The sequence below is a fragment of the Myotis nattereri genome, assembly GCF_964212035.1.
Source record: "Myotis nattereri genome assembly, chromosome: 3".
Taxonomy (NCBI): domain Eukaryota; kingdom Metazoa; phylum Chordata; class Mammalia; order Chiroptera; family Vespertilionidae; genus Myotis; species Myotis nattereri.
In genome coordinates this window covers 121,567,667-121,592,010 of record NC_138077.1, presented here as the reverse complement: position 1 = coordinate 121,592,010, position 24,344 = coordinate 121,567,667, and the positions used below count along the sequence as shown (strand labels likewise).

Genomic DNA, 24,344 nt, shown 5'->3' with positions numbered 1-24,344 from the left:
AGCTAGATGATCTGCTTATATCTGTGGTGCCAGATTGTTGTTTTAAAATAGTTCTTATTACAGTGGGGCCTTGACTTACGAGTTTAATTCGTTCCGTGACGGAGCTCATAACTCAAATTACTCATATGTCAAATCTTAAAGTGAACGAGTGAGACACGTGATGCTGGGCGGATGTTATGGCGTTCACTGTGACGTTCGCTGCGCCAACTAGCGGTGGGGTATCTGAAGCTGGCTCGTAACCTGAATTTTAGCTCGCAACTCAAAGCGAAAAATCGGCCAAGAGACAGCTCGTATCTTGAAAAACTCGTTAGTTGGAACACTCATAAGTCAAGGCCCCACTGTATTCATGAACTATTTCAAATAAAGATCTATTAGAAAGTCTCTAACTTTTTGTGGGCAGTGTGTGGGATCTGTTGGGAGGGACAGAAGCTGGGGACTGGATACCTTTAAGAAGCCTGTTCATCTCTGTAAATTAATTCATTTAGGAAATAGTTATTGAGCACCTTCTCTGCACCAGGTGCTGTTCTAGGTATTTGGGACCCAACAGAGAAAGATATAAGCTATAGCGAGGTGGACACTCATGAGGGAAAACAGAGAGTAATCTACACTAATAAAAGAGAAACATGGTAATTGGCGTACGACCGCTACCCTTCCCATTGGCTAATCAGCGAGATATGCAAATTAACTGTCAGCCAAGATGGCGGACGACAGCCAGGCAGCTTGAAACTAACATGAGGCTTACTTGCCTCAGTGACGGAGGACTCCAACGTTCCCCGCCTGCGGCTGTAGGCCTCTGAGCCTGCAGTTTAAGAAACAATGTAACAAATACCTCCAGACTTCAGCCAGCAGATTTGCCACATTGTAAGCAAAGGCCAGAAACCTACTTTCAGCCACGGAGGCCTAAGAGCTGGAGCCAAGCCTCAAAGCTAAAGCTGGCCCAGAATTAAAAAAAAAAAAGAAAAGAAAAAAAGGAGCAGTTGGGAGCTTCTGTCACCCCCAGCCTGAAAACAGCCTTCAGCCCCTCACCCATACTGGCCAGGCACCCCAGTGGGGACCCCCACCCTGAATGGTGTGTGACCAGCTGCAAACAGCCATCATCCCCTCACCCAGGCTGGCCAGGCACCCCAGTGGGGACCCCCACCCTGATCCAGGACACCCTTCAGGGCAAACCAGCCGGCCCCACCCATGCACCAAGCCTCTACCCTATATAGTAAAAGGGTAATATGCCTCCCAGCACCGGGATCAGCGGAGCCATGAGGCCTCCCGGCACCGGGATCAGCGTGACAGGGGGCAGCGCCCAAACCCCCTGATCGCCCTGCAGCTCTGTGTGTGACAGGGGGCGGGGCCACAACCTCCCTATCCACCCTGCTCTGTTCATGACAGGGGAAGGCGCCCCAACCCCCTGATCAGCCCTGCTCTGTGCCTGATAGGGGGGAGCTCCCCAACTCCCCCTCCCGCACGGGCCCTGCTCTGTGTGTGACAGGGTAGAGCCATAACCTCCCCATTGGCCCTGCCCTGAGTGTGAGAGTGGTGGTGCCCCAACCCCCTGATCGGCCCTGCTCTGTGGGTGATAGAGGGCGGCGCCCCAACCCCCTGATTGGTCCTGCTCTGTGTGTGACGGGGGCAGCGCCCCAACCCCCCCGATGGGCCCTGCTCTGTGAGTGACAGGGGGTGGCGCCGCAACCTCCCCATCGACCCTGCCTTGAGTGTGACGGGGCGGTGCCCCAACCCCCCAATCGGCCCGACCCTGAGCGTGACTGAGGATGGCATCGCAACCTCCTAATCCACCCTGCTCTGTGAATGACAGGGGGTGGCGCCCCAACTCCCCAATTGGCCCTGCTCTGAGCCCGACCAGGGGCTGCACCTAGGGATTGGGCCTGCCCTCTGCCACCCAGGAGCAGGCCTAAGCCAGCAGGGCGTTATCTCCTGAGAGGTCCCAGACTGCGAGAGGGCACAGGCTGAGCTTAGGGACCCCCCCTCCCCCCTGAGTGCACAAATTTTTGTGCACCGGGCCTCTAGTCTGTACTAATAAAAGGGTAATATGCTAATTAGACTGGGAGACCTTCTGGACAGAGCCTAGGTGGTGGGGCTGAGGCGGAGGTGGTTAGGGGTGATCAGGTCAGCAGGGGGAGCAGGTGGGGGCGAGCAGGCCAGCAGGGCGGGGTAGTTGGGGGTGAGCTGGCTGGCACGGGGTGGCAGTTAGGGGCAAGCAGGCCAACAAGAGGGAAGTTGTGGGCGAGCAGGCTGGTGGGGAGGGCTAGTTGGGGGCAATCAGTCCGGCAGGGGTTGGGAGTTAGGGGTTATCAGGCTGTAAAGGAGGGGAAGTTGGGGTTGATCAGGCTGGCAGGCAGAGTGGTCAGGGTGATCAAGCAGGAAGGCAGGTGAGCAGTTAGGAGCCAGTGGTCCTGGATTACGAGAGGGATGTTCCAGATTGGAGAGGGTGCAGGCCAGGCTGAGGGGCAAGTCCCCCCCCCCCAATCCCCGTGCACAAATTTTGTGCACTGGGCCACTAGTCCAGAGAGAAAGAGAGAGAGAGAGAGAGAGAGAGAGAGAGAGAGAGAGAGAGAGAGAATATGCAAATTTGGCTGGGACACTATAACGGTCATAACCAGCTCAGGAGGAGGGGCCTGGCATGGGCCCAGAGCCTGAGAGAACAACAGATGGGTGGGCCAGGTTCGATTCTGATCAAGGGCATGTACCTAGGTTGCAGGCTCCTCCCTGGCTGGGGCCCAAGTCAGGGCTCATGCAGGAGGCAACCAATTGAAGTGTGCCTCACATATTGATGTTTCTCTCTGTCTTTCCCTCTCCCTTCCATGCTCTCTAAAAGTCAATGAGAAAATATCCTCATATGAGGATAATAAAAGAAAGAAAGAAAGAAATGTCCTATGAAAGAGACATCTTGAAAATGCCTAAAGAAAGTTGTCATTTTTTTGTGGTGAAGGGAGTGGAGTCTGTGTTGATGAAAACACCTTGGCAGCTGCAGCAGCAGCAGTGGGGGTGATGCGGGTGGCACCTTCCCCTGATCAGCCTGGTTGCCTCCCGCAGAGGATATCCCCTGAAGGCTCCTGGACTGTGAGAGGGGGCAGGATGGGCTGAGGACCGCCCCCCCCCCCCCCCCCCAGTTCTTGAAATTTATGCACCAGGCCTCTAGCCCTATATAATAAAGAGGTAATGTGCAAATTGACTGTCATGCCATAGCACAAGATGGCCACTGCCCTGTGGTCACAAGAGGGCCGCCACAAGATGGCCAACAGGGGAGGGCAGTTAGGGGCAACCAGGCCAGCAGTGGAGGGCAGTTGGAGGGACCAGGCGGGCTGGGGAGGGCAGTTGGGGGGGACCAGGCTGGCAGGGGATGGCAGTTAGGGGCAACCAGGCTGGCAGGAGAGAGCAGTTGGGGTGACCAGGCTGGCAGGGGAGGGCAATTGGGGGCAATCGGTTTGGCAGGGGAGCAGTTAGGCATCAATCAGCCTGGCAGGGGAATGGTTAGGGGGTGATCAGGCTGGCAGGCAGAAGTGGTTGGGAGCCAGCAGTACCGGATTGTGAGAGGGATGTCCGACTGCCGGCAGTTGAACATCCCCCAAGGGGTTCCAGATTGGAGAGGGTGCAGGCTGGGCTGGGGGACACCCCCCCCTCCTCCAGTGCACAAATTTCGTGCCCCGGGCCTCTAGTTCTATATAATAAAAGGCTAATGTGCAAATTGACCAAACAGTGGACCGACCGGTCGCTATAATGCAAACTGACCACCAGGTGCAGACGTTCAACGTAGGAGCTGCCCCCTGGTGGTAAGTGCACTCCCATCTCCAAGGCAGCGCTCAGGAGGAGAAGGCCTAAGCCATCAGTTCAATATCCCCTGAGGGCTCCTGGACTGCGAAAGGGCACAGGACCCCCCTTCGAGTGTATAAATTCCTTGCACCGGGCCTCTAGTACTAAATAAGTAAGCAGGCTGTAAGGCAAGTGGATTAAATGTTCTTTTAGAAAGTGTTAATACCATAGACCCATGGTCGGCAAACTGCGGCTCGTGAGCCACATGTGGCTCTTTGGCCCCTTGAGTGTGGCTCTTCCTAAGCCTTAAGAGTACCCTAATTAAGTTAATAACAATGTACCTACTTATATAGTTTAAGTTTAAAAAATTTGGCTCTCGAAAGAAATTTCAATCGTTGTACTGTTGATATTTGGCTCTGTTGACTAATGTATTTGCCAACCACTGTCATAGGCCAATGGGATCAGGAGTGATAGGGGCATGGGTGATTGGGGCCTTGTTGAAAAGATAACATTTGCGCAAAAACTTGAATAAAGTGGAGGGATTTAGCCATGTAGGTTTCTAGAGGAAAATATTTCAGGCAGAAGGAGTAACCAGTACAGAGCCCCTGGATGAGGAACCTTTGTGACAAGTTCAAGGAGCAGCATTGGAGGCTAGTGTGGCTGAGCAGTTGTGGGCCTGCCCTGGAAATAATGGCAGTAGGGACAGAAAAGAGAGGCCGTTTTAGGCTTCAGGAGGGGAGAGCAGTGTCTGTGATGCTCTTCAAGTGAGATGGAAATCATAAATAGTGAAGGCAGGAGGGGAAGTTGGACAGTTCAGTGAATACAGTTCTAGACAGATTGAGATTGAGATGCTTATTGTACATCCAGGTGAGGTCCAGGAGACAGCTCAGTGTGAATCTGGGGCTCAGGTGGGAGTGCTGGGTAGAATACATTTTGTGGAATACTCTGAAACTAGGGCATAGATGAAGTTATCCTAGTGGTGGGAGTAGAGGAGAAAAGACCCAAAGCACATGTGTGGGTACATCTGTTTCTTAGGGCTACTCTAACAAAATATCACAAAGTAGATGGCTTAAACAGACAAAAAATGTATTGTTTCACAGTTCCCAAGTTTAGAAGTCTGAAAAAAAAGTGTCAGCAGGGCCATGATTCCTCTAAAACCTATAGGGAAATCCTTCTGTGTCTTCTCCTAGCTCTGGGGGTAACCAGCAGTTTCTGGTGTCTCTTGGCTTTCAGCGTAATCTCTGCCTCCTTTGTCACATGGCATTCTCCCTGAGTGCCCCTATCTTTAATAGCCATCTTCTTATAAGGACACCAATCATATTGGATCAGGACCCACTCTGCTTTAGTGTGACTAATTACATCTGCAATGACCTTATACACAAATAAGGTCACATTCTGAGGTACTGGAGTTAGGACTTCAGCATATCTTTCTGGAAGGACATAATTCAACCCATGACACTAAGCATTGCAGTTGGAAGACCATGAAGAGTAAGAAGAACCAGTGAAAAAAATGGAGAACAGCAATCCTAGAAATCACAGAAGAATTTGGCAATATAAAGTCATAGAAATGAGAGCCAAGTCACAGGAGATCAAGAATAACAAGAGGAGTGTTAATCAAGACTGTTCTTTTAAGATGTTTGAGGATAGATTTCCTGTCATTATAGCATTGTAGGTAAACATGGTACTCATCTCCTCCCACAACCACATCAAAATTACAACTAAACTGTAGACCAACCATCATTCAGAAGCACCTGAAATCTGGCTGAATTGAAATCCTACAACTAGGGAACCAAAAAGGAAGCCACATCAAGACTGATAGGAGGGGCGGAGACACATAACGGCCTGGTCCCACATTCACGTGTGGTGGATAAAAATCAGAAGGGATACCTAGGGTACATAGGTCTTCCCTCCCTGCCCCCCCCCCCAACCCTCCTTGAGGAGCAAGGGGTCCCAGGGTCCCAGTCCCACACAGGGTTCCAGTGTCAGGAAGAAAAGTCTCCATAACTTCTGGCTGTAAAAACCAGCATGGAGTGAGGCTGAGGCTGCAGCTGCTGAAAGCCCAGGCAGTTCCACTTAAAGGGCCCATGCATGCACTTTCTGGGGCTCGCTCCGTCTGAACTTTGGTGCTGAGGCAGCAGTCTGAAAGGCATCAGAGATGTACAGGGAAGAACTGAATTGTCTGACATCAGGGCAAGAGCTGGAGGGGCAGGTTTCTCCCAGATGGAAGGCTGGCTGAGGTCATTGTTCCTTTGATGAGCTTGATTGTTTTTATTTTGGGGGAGTGGAGTAGATTCCACATACCAGTGAAATTATGAGATATTTTTCATTTTTTACCTACCTGACTTATTTAACTTAGTAAAATGCCCTTAAGGTCCATTAATGGTGTTGCAAATGGCAAGATTTCATTTTTTATGGCTAAATAATACTTCTGTGTTTTTGTGTGTGTATACCACAATTTCTTTATCATTCATCCAGCAATGGACACTTAGGTTGTTTTCATACCTTGGCTAGTGTAAGTAATGTTGCAATGATCATGGGAGTGCTGATATCTTTTCAAATTGATGTTTTTATTTTCTTCTGGTAAATACACAGAAGTGGAATTGCTGGATCATATGGTAGTTCTCTTTATAATTTACACCAATTTATATTCCCAGCAGGAATATAAGTGTACAAGAGTTCCCTTTCGTTCACATTCTTGCCAACACTTGTTATTTTTTGTCTTTTCATAATTGCCATTCTAGAAGGTGCGAGACGATCTCTCATTGTGGTTTTGATTTGCATTTCTCTGATGATTAATACTTTGAGCATCTTTGCATCTACCTGTTTGTCATCTGTTTGTCTTTGGAAAAAAAAGGTCTATTCACATCTTCTGCCCATTTTTTAAATTGGATATTTAGGGGTTTTGTTGTTGTTGTTGTTACTGAGTTGTATGAGTTCTTTATGTATTTTGGATATTAGCCCCTTATAAAGTATATTATTTGCAATTATTTTCTCCCATTCAGTAGGCCACCTTTCATTTGTTGATGGTTTCCTTTTCTGTGCAGAAACTTCCTATTTGATACAGTCTCACTTGTTTATTTTTGCTTTTGTTGCTTTTGCTTTTGGTTTCAGATTCAAAAATAATCAGCAAGACCTATGTCAAGTAGCTTACTGCCATGTTTCAGGTCTTTATGGTTTCAGGTCTTACATACAAGTCTTTAATCTGTTCAGAGTTAATTTTTGCATATGAAGTAAGAAATCAGCCCAGTTTCATTCTTTTGTATGTAGCTATTCATTTTTTTTCAACATCATTATTGAAGAAACTGTCCTTTCCCTATTGTAAATTCTTGGCTGCACTGCCATAAATTATTTCACCATATATGTATTGGTTTATTTCTGGATTCTCTATTCTGTTCCATTTATGTGTGTGCCTGTTTTGTATGCCTATACCATAATGTTTTGATTACTATAGCTTTGTATTATAATTAGAAATTAGGGAGTGTGATGACTCCAGATTTGTTCTTTTTCAAGATTTCTTTGGATAGTAGGTGTTGTGTGTGTGTGTGTGTGTGTGTGTGTGTGTGAATGTGTGTGGTTCCATACAAATTCTAGGATTGTTTGTTCTACTTCTGTGAAAAATACCTTTGGAATTTTGATAGACATGGCGTTGAATCTATATATTGCTCTGGGTAGTATGGGCAGTTTAACAATATTAATTCTTTCAATCTATGAGCACAGAATAGCTTCCCATTTATTTAATGTCTTGTGTTTTTATTGTTGTTTTCATTAATGTCTTATTGTTTTCAATATGCAAGTCTTTCACCACCTTGCTTAAATTTATTTCTTTGTATTTTATTCCCTTTGACTCAATTGTGAGGGGGATTGTTTTCCTAACTTTTCTTTCGGAGAGTTTCTTATTAGAGTAAAGAAAAGCAACAGACTTTTGTTTATTCATTTTTGTATCCTGCAACTTAACTGAATTTGCTTACTAATTATAACAGTTTTTTGTTAAAGTTTTGGGGGTTTTTGATATCTACACTAATAATAGACAAATATGTAAATTGACCATACCTTTGCAATGTTCCCACAACCAATCATGAGTGAGTATGCAAATTAACCCGACAAAGATGGCGGGCCTGTGGGCAGCGTGCACGTGTGCAGGTGCTGAGTGGCCAGGTGGCAGGGTGGGACACTTGCGTCATCGCCATGATGATGACGCAGGCATTCTGCACTGCCCCAGCCTCTCTGGGCCTCTGGGACGCGTGGGAAGGTGGAAAGGCAGCTCCGGAGCGAAGGTGAAAACATGGCTCCAGCTGGAGCGAAGGTGGTGCCAGCAGCCAGGGGAAAGAAGGCCCATTCTTGCATGAATCTTCGTGCATTGGGCCTCTAGTATAATATAATGTCATCTTCAAATAGTGAAAACTTTACATCTTCCTTTTCACTATGGATTCCTTTGCATGGACTAGCTCCTTTTCACCCTCCCTCCCTCATTAATCTGGCTAGGGAATCCAATGGTATGTTGAATAAAATTGGTGAGAGGGGACATTTTTGTCTTGTTCCTGATCTTAGAGGAAACCTTTCAGATTTTCACCTTTGAGTATGATGTTAGCTGTGGGCTTGTCATATATAGCCTTTATTTTGTTGAGCAACTTTCCTTCACCCATTTTATTTATTGTTTTAATTTTTATCATAAATGGATATTGAATTTGTCAGATGCTTTTTCTGCATCTATTGAAATGATCATATGATTTGTATCCTTTATTTTCTTAATGTGGTGTATCACATTAACTGACTTATAGATGTTGAATCATCTTTGCATCCCTGGAATAAATCCCACCTGATGATGGCATATGATCCTTTTAATCATCATTAAAATAATTCAGTTTGTTCATTCAGTTTGCTAATATTTTGTTGAGGATTTCTGCATTTATGTTCATTTGTGATATTGGCTTGTAATGTGTGTGTGTGTGTGTGTGTTCATTGTCTGGTTTTTTATCAGGGTAATGCTGGCCTCTTAAATTTGTTTAGAAGAGTTACCTTCTCTTTTATTTATGGAAGAGTTTGAAAGGCTTAGTATTGATTTTTTGAATGTATGGTAGAATTCCCAGTGATACTGTCTGGTTCTGGATTTTTTTTGTTGGGGGGTTTTGGTTATTGATTCAATCTCCTTGCTAGTAATAATTCTATTAGATTTATTTCATCACTAGAGGCCCGGTGCATGAAATTCGTGCATGGGGGAGGAGAGGTGTCCCTCAGCCTGGCCTGCACTCTCTCCAATCTGGGACCCCTTGGGAGATGTCTGACTGCTGGTTTAGCCTGATCATTGTGGGATCGGGCCTAAACCGGCAGTTAGACATACCTCTCACAATCCAGGACCACTGGCTCCTAACCACTCACCTGCCTGCCTGACTAATGCCCCTAACTGCCCTCTCCTGCCAGCCTGTTCACCCCCAACTGTCCTCCCCTACCGGCCCGACCACCCCTAACTGCCCTCCCCTGCTGGCCTGTTCGCCCCCCAACTGCCCTCCCCTGCCGGCTATCTTGTGGTGGTCATCTTGTGGTAGCCGTCCTGTGGCGGCCATCTTATGATGATGTAAGGGCGGCCATCTTGTGATGACGTGAGGGCATTGCGCAAGGGCGCGAGGACCACTTAAGCTTTTATTAGTATAGATCAGGGGTGAGCAAACTTTTTAACTTGAGGGCCACAATGGGTTCTTAAACTGGACCGGAGGGCCGGAACAAAAGCATGGATGGAGTGTTTGTGTGAACTAATATAAATTCAAAGTAAACATCATTACATAAAAGGGTACGGTCTTTTTTTTTTTAGTTTTATTCATTTCAAATGGGCTGGATCCGGCCCGCGGGCCGTAGTTTGCCCACGGCTGGTATAGATTTTCAGCATACTAATTAAACAAATAGGGAGATAAAATGCACTCTTGTCTGACACTTTGCCTATAGTAGTGATGGCGAACCTATGACACACGTGTCAGAGGTGACACGCGAACTCATTTTTTTGGTTGATTTTTCTTTGTTAAATGGCATTTAAATATATAAAATAAATATCAAAAATATGTCTTTGTTTTACTATGGTTGCAAATATCAAAAAATTTCTATGTGTGACACAGCACCAGAGTTAAGTTAGGGTTTTTCAAAATGCTGACACGCCGAGCTCAAAAGGTTCGCCATCACTGGCCTATAGAAACCCATCTGTCTTTCAGTATTCTGTCTTCACAGTAGCTTTCTGTCCACAACACAGGGTCTGGATCAGAACAGTCAAGTGCTGAGGTGTGCCCATTTCTTTCAGAGCAACCCACAGCTCTTCATGCTCCATTCAGTCCAGGCTTGACTGGAGTCTATCTTTTTTGGAAAATTTCTGGAGCACACGGATATTTGCAATTAGATCTCAAGTATTTTTTTCTTTTCAGAATCTGGCTTAACCATTGGCATTTCTTGCTCCACAAAACACAGCATCACTTACTTGTGTGAGAAATAGACTATCGATCCTGTAGTGACTGCATCTCCTTTCTTGGCATCTCCTTTCTTGAAGATTGGGTTGTATGTTGAACATTTCCAGTCTGTAGGCCATTGTTTTGTTTTTCCATATTTGTTGACAATTTCTTGTTAGGATTTTGACAGATTCAGTCCTCATGGCTTGAAATAATTTTATTAATCTGCTGTCTACCCCTGGTGATTTGTTTCTTCCCAATACTTACAGGGCAGCTTTTACCTCACTTTCTAGAATACAGGTTATTCCTCATAGGAGTCTTCTTCAAACGTATATGTCATCCTTTTGGCTCTTCTTTATATATTTTTAGTATACTGTTTCCACCTTCCCTTTCTTTGCTCCTAGTCAGATAATATGCTTACTTATTGGTCATTCAGCATTGCCACTGTAGGTTTAAATTTTCCATTTATTTCTTGAGTCTTTTGATAGAGATTTCTGGTTTTTTCTTTTTTATTGTTCTCTTCTATCTCCTTACAGTGACTGTTGTAATAGCTCTCTTTATCCCTATTGAAAAACTGTTTTCAGAGTTCTTGGTGGGCCCAGCCCACCCAATCCTTTTCCAGTGGTGTTTTCTTATAAATGGCCTGTCTTGTCTCACCTACAGACTTTCCTAAAAATCTATTAAAGGTTCAAAAACCTCAAGTAAGGATAATCTAGCCTCAGTGTGCCCTGTACCTCTTGCTAACTGACCACAGGCCCAGCACTAGCAGCAGCTGGCCTTGCTTCATAGATTGGCCTCTCCTGAGCACCTCCAAGCCCAGCACAAGTAGCAGCCATCTACAGATCACTTTGTAGCTTATACCATGTGGCTCCAGGCAGGGCATAGGTGGAGGCTAACCTTGGCATGCCCCTCCCAGAAGGCTGCAGAGTCAGCACACCCAGTGGACAATTTCAGACCACACAAAAGCATCACCCATCCACCTTAATGAATGATGTGCTGAAGGGATGGACTCTTCAGGCTCCAGAGACTCACTGAAGTTAGTCCTGTTCCATCAGGTCAGACCCTGCACAATAGATCTTTCACTGTGGCCACGGTCAGTCCTCAGAGCCAATTGGTCTGGGGGTAAATACCTCTCATTGAAGTGCCAAACTCAGTCAAGGCTCAACTATACCAGGAGGTTGTATGCAGCCCACATGGGGTTGGGGGGAGTGGAAGGGTCCACCTGAAGTACTCAGCTCAGGTGACTGTGGAGGCTCCACCGCTGGGCCCTACACAATACCTGTTATATAAGGCCACTCTATCAAAACCTTGAGACATAGCAGAAACAAACACAGGGAGGCAAAGTGAGGCAATGAAGAAACATGCCCCAAATGAAAGAACTGAACAAACTCCAGAAAAAGAACTAGACAAAATGGAGATAAGCAATCTACCAGATACAAATTTCACAACACTGTTTATAATGATGCATAATGAACTAAGGGTTAGAGTAGATCAACTTGCTGAGAAATTCAACAAAGAGATAGGAAACCTAAAAATAGAGATAGAACACATACAAAATAACCAGTCATAAATGAAGAATACAATAACTGAAATGAGGAATACATTAAAGGAATCAACAGTAGAGTCAATGAAGCAGAGGATTAAATCAGAGATTTGGAAGAGAAGGAAGCAGAAAACACCCAATCAGAAGAGCAAAAAGAAAAAAATAATCCACATAAATGAGGGTAGTTTAAGGAGACTAGTGCAACATTCATACCAAAGAGGTGCCAGGTGTAGAAGAGAGAGAAAGAAATTGAAAACATATTTGAAAGAACAGTGACAAAATACTTGCCTAACTTGGTGAAGGAAACAGACATACAAGTCCAGGAAGTGCAGAGAGTCCCAAACAAGATGAACTCAAGGAGGCCCATACCAAAACACATCATAATTAAAATGCAAAAGGTTAAAGACAGAATCTTAAAAGCAGCAAGAAAAAGGCAAAGTTATCTACAAAGGTGCTCCCATAAGACTGTTAGCTCGTTTCTCAACAGTAACTTTGCAGGCCAGACTATTCAAAATAATAAAAAGCAAGGGCTTACAACCAAGATTACTCTATCCAGAAAGGCTGCCATTTAGAATAGAAGGATAGGTAAAGAGCTTCCCAAACAAGAAAAAGCTAAAGAAGTTCATCACCACCAAACCAGTAATACAAGAAATGTGAAAGGGTCTTCTTTGAAAAGACGAAAGGGGGATTCCAGGCCACAGTGGCTCAGTGGTTGAGCATTGACCTATGGACCAGGAGGTCATGGTTCTATTCCTGGTTGGGGTGCATGCCCAGCTTGCAAGCTCGATCCCCAGTAGGAGGCATTCAGGAGGCATCCGGTTGATAGTTCTCTCTCATCATTGATGTTTCTATCTCTCCCTCTCCCTTCCTCTCTGAAATCAATAAAAAAATATTTTTACTAGAAAGAAGAGAGGGGGGTAAATATAAAAAAATATGAAAAATAAAATGGCAGTAAGTACATGTTTCTCAACAGTTAGCTTAAATGCAAATGGATTAAATATACCAATCAAAAGATATAAGGTGGCTGAAAGAATCCTATATAATAAAAGCCTAATATGCAAAGAGACAGAATGGTGGAATGACTGGTCAGTATGACGTGTGAATGGCCAGCCGCTATGTGCGCTCTGACCACCAGGGGACAGATGCTCAATGCAGGAGTTTCCTCTAGCCCAGGGGTGGGCAAACTTTTTGACTCAAGGGCCACAATGGGTTCTTAAACTGGACCAGAGGGCCGGAACAAAAGCATGGATGGAGTGTTTGTGTCAACTAATATAAATTCAAAGTAAACATCATTACATAAAAGGGTACGGTCTTTTTTTTCAATAGTTTTATTCATTTCAAACGGGCCGGATCCGGCCCGCGGGCCGTAGTTTGCCCACGGCTGCTCTAGCCCTTAGGTCCCAACTGGCAGCAGCAGTCGGGGGTGGCAAGCAGGCAGCACCAGACCAGCCAACATGGGTGCCAGCGGGGTCCCTCAATCACCCCACTGGTTGCCCCACAGAGGGAGGCGACTGGCAGCGGGGAGTGGGGCCGGGGCAGTGCCAGGACAGCCAAGGCGGGTGCAAGCGGGGACCCTGATCACCCTACCGATTGCCCCACAGATCAGCCCTGATTGCCGGCCAGGCCTAGGGACCTGTGCACCGAGTCTCTAGTAACGAAATAAAACCCTCACATATGCTGTCTACAAGAGACTCACTTCAGATCATAAGACACACAGAGACTGAAAGTAAAGGGGTGGCAAAAGTTATTTTATGGAAATGGAAAAAAAATGCATTACTGGAGTAGCAATACTCATATGGACAAAATAGACTTTAAAACAAAGGCTATAGTAAGAGACAAAGAGGGACCCAGCAATTCTACTTCTGAGTGTTTATCCAAAGAAACCCCAAATCACTAATTCAAAAAGGCCTATGCCTTCATATGTTCATTGCAGTGTTATTTACAATAGCCAAAATATGGAAGCAACCTAAGTGCCTATCCCATGATGAATAGATAAAGAAGTGGTGCATATATACAATTGAACATGACTCAGCCTTAAAAAAGAATGAAATCTTACCATTTATGACAACAAGGATGGAACTTGAGGGCATTGTGCTGAGTGAAATGTCATAGAGAGACAAATACCATGTGATTTCACTTGTAAGTGGAATTTAAAAAACAAACGAAATAACAGAACAGAAACAGACTCATAGATACAGAGCACATTTTGATAGTTGCCAAATGGGAGGGATGTGGGGGGATGGGTGAAAAAGGTGAAGGGATTAAGAAATATAAATTGGTAGTTACAGAATACTCATAGGGATATAAAGTACAGCATAGGGAATATAGTCAACAATATTGTAATAACTATATGGTGTTGGATGGGTACTAATTTATCAGGGTAATCATTTTCTAAGTTATATAATGTCTAATCACTAATTTGTGCACTTGAAACTATATTGTACATCAAATGTAATTGAGAAATAAAATATATAAAATAAAAAGAAAGAAAATTAACAACCTGATTAAAAATAGGCCAAAGACCTAAACAGACAATACCAACAAAGATTTACAAATGGTAAATAAGTACATAAAAAGATGTTCAACACCATGTCATTAGGGAATTGCAAAGAAGAAAAATAAAACAACCTGTGTTTAGTGTTCTGTCACATTTAACTTTTGATTCTTACCTATCTTAAACAATATTTAATGTTTCTACTGTCATCCATCTTTTATTTCAATTGCAAAAGGGTTTAATGATGACAGTAATTGGGATAACAGAATAATGTGCTCTGAGTGGATGTTGGCAGTACTTTAGATGTTTTAAGAAAGGAATCCTATCTAATAAAAGACAAAAAGGGTAATTAACCATACCTCCGCTACAGTTCCCATTGGCTAATCAGCGAGATATGCAAATTAACTGCCAATAAAGATGGCTGACAGCCACACAGCTGAAGCAAGCAGGAGGCTTGCTTGCTCCAATGATGGAGGAAGCCAAGGTTCCCCACCTGCTGCGGCCCGGCTCTGAGCTCCGAAAGCAACAAAGTTTCAATTATAGAAGCTAAACAAACCCCAGATACCTGCTTTCAGCCAGCCGCGGCCTCAGAGCTGGGAGCGCCAGTGAAGAAAACAGAGTTTCAATTATAGAAGGTAAATAAATCCCAGAATGAAAAAAAAAGAAAAAAAGGAGAGGCTGGGAGCTTCAGTCTCAGGCCAGCCTGAAAATGGCCCTCAGCCCCTCATCCAGACTGGCCAGGCACCCCAGTGGGGACCCCCACCCTGAAGGGGGTGTGACCAGTTGCAAACAGCCATCAGCCCCTCACCCAGGCTGGCCAGGCACCCCAGTGGGATCCCCACCCTGATCTGGGACACCCTTCAGGGCAAACCAGCTGGCCCCCACCCGTGCACCAGGCCTCTATCCTATATAGTAAAAGGGTAATATGCAAACTGACCCTAACAGCAGAAAGACTGGGAATGACTGGTCACTATGACACACACTGACCACCAGGGGGCAGACGCTCAATGCAGGAACTGTCCCCTGGTGGTCTGTGTGCTCCCACAAGGGGAGCTCTTCTCAGCCACAAGGCAGGCTGATGGCTGCCAGTACAGCAGTGGTGGTGGGAGCCTCTCCCGCCTCCTCAGCAGCGCTAAGGATGTCCGACTGCAGTTTAGTTCTGTTCCCTGCCGGCAAGTGGACATCCCCTGAGGGCTGCCGGGCTGCCAGAGGGATGTCTGATTGCCAGCTTAGGCCCAGTCACCCGGGGAGCAGGCCTAAGCCAGCAGATGGTCATCCCCCTAGAGGTCCCAGATTGCGAGAGGGCACAGGTTGGGCTGAGGGACCCTCTTCCCCCGCCCCGAGTGCACAAATTTTTGTGCACCGGGCCTCTAGTTAAAAAATAATCATTTAAATGAGATAAAAATTCCAGGAGTAACTATAGTTCTGTCAAAAGTAAAGTGGAATATATATATATATATATATATATATATATATATATATATATATATATATTTAAATATATTTTATTGATTTTTTACAGAGAGGAAGGGAGGGGAATAGAGAGCTAGAAACATCGATGAGAGAGAAACATCCATCAGCTGCCTCCTGCACACTCCCTACTGGGGATGTGTCCGCAACCAAGGTACATGCCCTTGACCGGAATCGAACCTGGGACCCTTGAGTCCGCAGGCTGACACTCTATCCACTGAGCCAAACCGGTTAGGGCTATATTTTTGTTTCTTTTTTAAAATTGAATTTATTGGGGTGATATTGGTTCACAAAACCATGTAGGTTTCAAGTGTACAACTCAGTAAATCGTCATCTGCCCACTGCATCATGAGCCCATCACCCCATGTAAAATCTCTTTCTGTCCCCATTTTCCCATTTCACCTATCCCATCCACTTCCCCTCTGGCTGTTACCACATTATTGTCTGCGTCTATGTGTTATGTTTATACTAGAGGCCCGATGCATGAAAATTCATGCAAGAGTAGGCCTTCCTTCCCCCAGCTGCTGACACCGGGGACCCAGGCTGGCTTCCCTCCAGCCACTGGCAGGCACCCGGGACCTGGGCTTCCCTCCTGCCTCAGCTTTGTCCAAAAGGATGTCCAGAATGATGTCTGGAATGACATCCGGAAGGACTTCCAGTCTAATTAGCATATTATCCTTTTATTATTATAGTCGTTGTTTTTTACTTAATTCTTTTACCTTCTTTCATCTAATCCCCTAACCCCATTCCCCTCAGATAGCTATCAGTCTGTTCCATGTATTCATGCCCCCCCTCTCTCTGTCTCTCTCTGTCAGTTTATTTTGTTCTTCAGTTTATTTTGTTCATCAGATTCCACATATAAGTGACATCATATGGTGTTTTTCTTTCTCTGACTGGCTTATTTCACTTAGTATAGTAATGTCCAGGTCCATCCCATGCTGTCACAAAAGATGGGATTTCCTTTTATTTAATGGCCAAGTAACATTCCATCATGTAAATGTATCACAACTTTTTAATCCACTCATCTACTGATGGTCGCTTTACTTGTTTCCAAATCTTGGCTATTGTAAATAATGCTGCAATGAACATGGAGGTGCCTATATTCTTTCTAATTAGTGTTATGGGTTTCCTTGGATACATTCCCAGAAATGGGATCATTGGGTCTAAGGGCAATTCCATTTTTAATTTTCTGAGGAGACACTATACTGCTTTCCACAGTGGCTGCACCAGTCTGTATTCCCACCCACAATAAATGAGGGCTCCCTATTCTCAACATCCTCACCAGCACTTGTTTATTGATTTATTGATGATAGTCATCCATCTTTATTTTTCTTTTGTTTTTACTTCTGGCATTATCTTTTACATTCTGCTCTAATATTTCTAGTTTCAGTTCACTGTTCTTCTGGTTCTCAGTCAATTAAACTTATATACAAGTCAGTTTTTCACCTAGATTTTCAAATTCATCCGTAGTGCATTGCCATGACATTTGAGCACTGATTCCTTGAGTGCTCTTCCTCAGCTTTCCTCTCATACCACAGAGGTATGATGTGAACAGTTCATGCCTTTTTCTGATGTGAACAGTTGGTGGTCAGCACCACCATTAGCTCCTGGTCTATTTTGGAAGAGAGTACAGTTTCTCCATCTCCTGCTTCCAAGTACATAGTTTGTTTGATGTCTCTCTTGGCCTCCTGGTGATGTCCATGTGAGTCGTCTGTTCAGTGCTGTGAAGTACATGTTATGTGACTGACTAGTTGTTGGTTTCGTAGAAATCTGCAAGCCTATCTCTTGCCTCATTTCAACATTATTTTTACTTTTGTGTTCTAATCATCTATAATTATCAGCATTTCTTGTTTTGATGTATCATCAATTTCTTCTTCGATACTTGCGTGAAAGCTTCCGGGTCCATTTTCTTCAGCCTCTAATGGGAGTACAGACTTCAATGGTGGTTATGTTCATAGGTTTTCCTGGAAGTCTGATGTATTATTTGGTCAGATCTTGCATTGCAGTTCCTAACTGCTGTGCTACATCTTGCCATTTCATTTCTTTTGACATAATTTTGTCTTTTTTTAAATTCATCCATGTATTTTTCTTTTTTGTTTAAACTGAAAAGCCTGAAAGAAGTTAGGCTTTATTCATCAATTTCTTATGAAATGTTTTTTCTGCTGTGTTTGAATTATTCTTTACTCAAATTTTTATTCAAATAATTTTTCAATTTATTTATGCTTTAGAAGATAATAGTTCTATTAACAGTTGTAGGAGAGTTAAATATATGTTTTATTTAATTCATAATAAATAGATATAAATAGAACTTTTCTTCAAATGAATTTTCATTTTTAAATTCCAGGTACATTTGACTGTTATGTCATTCTAGGGAATTTAATGGTGAGCAGAAATAGTCATGGCTCCAGCCCTTATGAAGCTTACACCCTAGTATTAATTGGGGGTGGGGGCGGGTATTTTTGTATCTTTTATTGTTTATTTAATGTTTGGCTTTTAGGTTTCAGATTTTTTAAAATGTGCATTCTTTTTTAATCTGTATTTTGAGGTTAAGAGTACAGTAGGTAAAGAGAAAGTAGGAGGGAGAATTGGTGGGATAGTCCTGATAAATTGCTTGCACTATTGGTGAGAAAGTGAACTGGTGAGGCACTATGGAAAACATCATGGAGGTTTCTAAAAAATTAAAATAGAACTACCATATCATTCAGCAATTCCACATCTGGGGATTTATCCAAAGGAAATGAAAATACTCAGATATCTGTACCCCTGTGTTCTTGCAACATTATTGATAGTAGCCAAGATATGGAAACAACCTAAGGGTCCATCGATGGAAAAAGAAAAAATCCTGCCATTTGCAATAGCATGGATGGATCTTGAGGACATTATGCTAAGTGAAATAAGTCAGACAGAGAAAGACAAATACTTTAAGAACTCACCTATTTGTGGAATTAAAAAAAGGAAAAATTGACTCATAGATACAGAGAACACTTCATTGGCTGCTAGAAGCAGGGTAGGAATGGAGGGCAGTGTGCAAAATGGGCAAAAGTGATCAAAAGATACAAACTTTCAGTTATAAAATAAATAATTCATAAAAATGTAATGTATAGCATGGTGACTATCAGTAATAATACTCTATTGTATATTTGAAAGTTACTAAGAGTATATCTTAAAAGTTCTCATCACTAGAAAAATATTTATAACTATGTGTGGTGATGATTGTTAACTAGACTTATCATGGTGAGCATTTCATAATATATATGGTACACTTATCAAATCTTTATATTGTATATCTGAAACTAATATAATGTTATAGATCAATTATATCATGATTAGAAAAACAACAACAACAAGATACCACACAATATATGATGTCTATAACCAAAGAGAAAGACTACTGGATAAGGTGTGGAGCAATTAGAGCCCTTATTAACTGCTAGTGAGAATGTGAAATGGTGCAGCCACATTGAAAAATAATCTGGCAGTTCCTCAAAATGTCAAACATAGTGTTACCAAATGACCCTAAGTGCACATTCAAGAGAATGAAAATATGGTATGTGAAAGAAACCAGTCACAAAAGGACAAATAGTGTATGATTCTGTCTATATTTAATGTCCAGATTAGGTAAATGCATATTGACAGAAAATTTTTAGTGGTTGTCAGGGTGGGAATGGGAAGATGAAAAGTGATTGCTGATAGGTACAGAGTTTCTTTTGGGGATGACGAAATGTTCTGGATTAGATGGTAATGATTGCATAAAGCTGCAAATATACTAAAAATCACTGAGTTGTAAACTACAAAAGGGTAAGTTTTATGGTATGTAAATTTTATCACAATAAATTATTTTTATAAAAGAATAAAATAGACCCATATTGTGCTTCCTTGGCTTTGAAAGTTTATGGGTGAAACGTTTCTGATTTATCTCATGGCTACCCTGTGAGCTTTATTACAGGCCTACATAACATGAGTCTAGTGGTCTGAGTTAGGGCCCTGATTAATCATTGCTTACATTCCCTAAGTACTCTATGCATAGAATACTGCTTGGGGGACGCCAGGACTGGGCAGTAATGAAGGCCAGTAACCTCTGACCTAGAGAAGGCTTCTTCCAGGTGAGCACTATAGGTTGTTCACCAGGCAGCAGGAAGCAGGTCTGCATAGTGCCTGGCTGTGTTTGGCAGTAAATAAACTAGTGACAAGGATTTTTAGCCTTATTATTTTACACAATTTGAATATTAGGTAAATTTGTTTATTGTGCTCACAAGAAAAAAGCATATGTCATTTATTTTTAAAGATTATGTTAAGCCTGTTGAATATTGAATTATCCCTTTACACCCTGTGGTTAGAAATCATTTAGTTCAATATACGTTAACGACTTGCAGTATTCAGTATGCCTCATAAGAAAAAGATTATTTATATATCCCAAAAGTCATTGTTGTATCTTAAATAAAAAATAAAACAATCATTTTTAATCAGCTGTTCTTAAGCTCATTTTCTCACACTTCTCTGTGGATAAAATCAACTGGGACTCATTACAGATATGCATTCCTCAGCCCTCCCCCCAAACACTGGGCCTGTCTTTATTTTCCAGGAACACCCCAGGTGATGTCAAGGAGCTGGGCTCTGCACTTTGAGAAACACTGCCCTGGGGACTGCAGCCTAGAATTAGGACGTGAAGGGTGTGATTCTAGTGTTTTTCATTTTACCACAGATATTTATTTCTTAAGGTATTTCCATCCACTTGGTGTTAGAAATAGATGATATCCACACTTTTATTCTACTAGGAAATATTTTCTCACAAGCATAGCTTTTCTGTGTGTGTGATATTGTAAAAAATTTTTGTTAGCCATCCGCATCTTTGTTGCTGTTTCTCTTACTGTACCTCCTGCCTTCTGCTGTCACCAGATTTCTTTTGACCTGGCTGAATACACTGCGGATGTTGATGGAGTTGGCACTTTACGGCTCTTGGATGCAATTAAGACCTGTGGTCTTATCAACTCTGTGAAGTTCTATCAAGCCTCAACAAGTGAACTTTATGGGAAAGTGCAAGAAATACCGCAGAAGGAGACCACTCCCTTTTACCCTCGGTCACCATACGGTAAGAATAACTACACACTACCTGCGCATGCGCCATGCTCTCTATGGGTGTCGGCATGTGTGTTTCTGCTTTAATTCTGTTCATGTCTCATGGCTGAAGTCATTTGGGTGTGAGATTCACATTAAGATAGACTAAAGTGACTAGACTTGTTGAGAAGCATACCTTTATACATTGCTAACTACAGTGTTTGCTGCCATTGCCTCCAGGGTAAAATTATCACCTCACCTCACCAATTCATGTTCATTCAACCGTTTCATACAGATCACTCAAAGGAAAATTGGACCAAACATGATTCCTTTTTCTGAACTGTTGTGCTGAAGTGATAAGGTTTCGTGTTTTTTATCTCCTGATGAAAGTCTCCTTGAGTTCGAACCCTTAAAAAGCAAAAACAAAACAAAAAAATAGAAGTCAGCGATAAAATTTCTAAGCAGATAGAATATTAAGATCCTATTATTTTTCACTTTCTAATTCCTTAGTACTAAGAAAAAGGGAATAAAATCTAAGAAGGTCCATTTGATAGATGGCACACACTGTAGTTGAAATCAGATTGTGAAAGAAAGAACCATGGATATTACAGAATTAAGCAATTCTTAAATATTTCCTTGTACACCTGATTAACTGGCAAAGGAACCTTTATTTTGTCTTTGGCATTTGACCCATTGTTTTCTATCTTGATACATTATAGATTGTAATTCCTGAAAGTTGTTACTTGTTTAAGATGAGTAAAAATCACTGCTTTTTAATAATAAGATACTGTCTTTTGTAATTATCACTGTCTTTTATTTGCTTTTTAAAAAATATTCCAACAGGGGCAGCAAAACTATATGCCTACTGGATTGTGGTGAACTTCCGTGAGGCATATAATCTCTTCGCTGTGAATGGTATTCTCTTCAATCATGAGAGTCCTAGAAGAGGTCAGTAAATATATCATTGGAAAAGAGAACTTAAGATTTTAACGAAACAACAAAAAATTGCATGCATATTTTGCCTTTGTAATATATCAACTGTGGAAAATGTCTCATTTGAACTATTATGAGTGTCAGAAGTGATAAATGAAGAAAATCCAGCCTTAATTACTTATTACATTTTTTAGGTGGTATTTTTTTCTGACAAGAAAAACTGAACATTGTTCCAATTTTACCATGTTCATTGATAGGTCTCATCAAGCATACTTTCAGCCTAAATATTAGGAAGTTTTTGTGTGAATGAAAAGGAATAAGTAGTAAATGAGTACTTGTGTCTGGAATTCACTGTTATTTATATACTCAACTTGTGGAATCTACATATATTTTTACTTTGAATCAGTTGGATATTCAATAGGTTTTGTAAATATTCCATTTAGACAGGCATCCAGAAATTACTATGTTTCTAGAGTATATTTTAAAATATACTTGAAATCACTTCTTTAGAAAGAATGCATTCTAAAATATTGATAAAATGTACATGGTAAATACATACATAAAGAGCACAGTTATTTATTTTCATTATCAAGTACTATGTACTGTACGTATTGTATGTGGTATAGTTTTATATGACTGTCTGCGCAGTGGGCTTGCTTACCCTAGTCTCACCCACCACAGACACTTGAGTAATGTCTTGTGCTACAACACCAGTAGGTGATAGGAAATTTTTGGCTCCATTACAGTCCCATGGGACCACTGTATATGTGGTCGGTCCATCATTGACTGAAATGTCTACAGTATCTTGTGTAAAAGTCACTTTGATGATTTAGTGCCATGATTGTAAAGACATCTTTGATTAGTTCTAAGAACATTATATCATCAGCCCATTTCAGTGAGAGAGGAAAGAGCTCTGGAGAATAGGAAAACCTGGATGCTCCAATGGGCACTGTCATTAGCTGTGTTATCTGGACTGGGTCCACGACCACACTGGATCCACAACCTCCCTCACAGTTGTATTACCTCAAACTCTGCTTCTCATCTATTACCACAGTTCAGATGAGAAGTATGGGAGCATTTTGGTTGACTCATTATCAACCATCACAGCAAGAAACTACTAGTAAATTTATATTAATGCACAAGATTTATATTTTCCCAGGATAACAGGAGAGGGCTATAGTCTCCTTCTCTGGTCAGTCTAGATCTAGACTCCTGGCTTAATTATGAATGCCACATTTCATAGACTGTTTTGAAAAATTGGAATATATTCAGAGGAAGTCAATCAGAAAGGTGACTTGTCTTATGAAGAATGCTAGCCAGACCCGGAAGAGTTTAGCTTAGAAAAGAAAAGACTACATGAGTGTTCCCAAAGCAGGTAGTTCTGGCAGCTGCTCCAGGAAAGAGACAACGACAGGGTGGGAGACAGATGTCTGCTCACCTCTGAGTTTCAAACAGTAGAACAGCTGCCTTCTGAGGGGTGAGGGGACTAAAAGTTTCCAGAATGACTGGTTACCACAACATTGAAAAAAATAAAAGAAGAATTCCTGTCGTAAAAGATTTGACCACAAAGTTCTTCCAATTTCATGTCAGGAAACTTAGTCATTCTGTGCATTTCATGAACACATACTCTGTGAAATAAAATAAGGGGCTCTACAAATATAAGTAGAATGAACAGAATTGTAGAAGTAACAATCTCACATAAATGGGAAGAGTTATCTCTGCTTTGGATCACTGATGAACTCTAATTATGGCAGGTCAATTGGGCAAAGACATATGGAATAAAACTTTAGTGGCCCAGTGACCCAGTGGGAAAGCAGAACATACTGAAGTGAGGGTACAGGGTAGGGAGAAAGTAGGCCCATAGCTATGAGTACATGAAATACAGTTCATTCTTGTATTATTATTTATTTATTGTTGTTTATTTTTCATATAGACAACTGTAAATTCACTTCGCCCCACCCTGCATATTGTTCCTCAGTATGCCCAACGAAGATTGGTAGTATATAGTTAAACTAAATTCATCCAGACTCTAAGTAGTTCATACAGTTATATTAATATGTTCTCAGTAACCTCTCAGCAAACATGGTTAGAGGCACAGCTATTCTTAGTTCATAAGGATTACTAATCAGAGAAGTTTCTGGGTGCTAGGATTTCCCCCTGCTCTCTCCCTCTCTGCTACTAGGTATAGGCATTCTCTAAAAAGATATCCCATAATCCTAAGTGTTCTTGGTATTGCTTTGCTACAGAAGGTTAATTTCCTTTTTAACTACAAAGGGCATAGTTTTTAAGGCTAGGTCATTGATCATGAAGCATATTATTCTCTAGTTCTGGGGAAATGGGACTAAATTAATTTCCATCATCTTTGGCCATATGTACCCCTCCTCTGGCTTCCAATATCTTATACTTAGAATCATTATCAGTTTCTTTCAAAAAGACATATTTGTTAGTATTGTCTTTTTGTCTTTTCATAGTTTTCTTTGAGACTGTTAGCAATATGGTAGGTCTGCTGTTTCAAATATTGGGTTTTAAATAAAAATTGTTTATTACTATACTAATTTCTGATTTACTAAATCATGAGAAATCTTTACAAACCATGTGCATTCTTTACCGTTTAAAATTATCTATACAATCTAAGAATTTTTGTTAAATTTCACTATCACTT

At 42.2% G+C, this 24,344-nt stretch overlaps 1 protein-coding gene across 1 annotated transcript in view; it reads left to right on the top strand.

The window, feature by feature from the left end:
* Positions 1-24,344, top strand: part of GMDS (GDP-mannose 4,6-dehydratase) — a 686,242-nt gene that overhangs the window by 298,810 nt on the left and 363,088 nt on the right. Inside the window, exons 5-6 of the mRNA XM_081086210.1 lie at positions 20,591-20,783; positions 21,593-21,697. Of these exons, the coding sequence (XP_080942336.1) occupies positions 20,591-20,783; positions 21,593-21,697 (298 nt within the window). The remainder of the gene's footprint in view (positions 1-20,590; positions 20,784-21,592; positions 21,698-24,344) is intronic.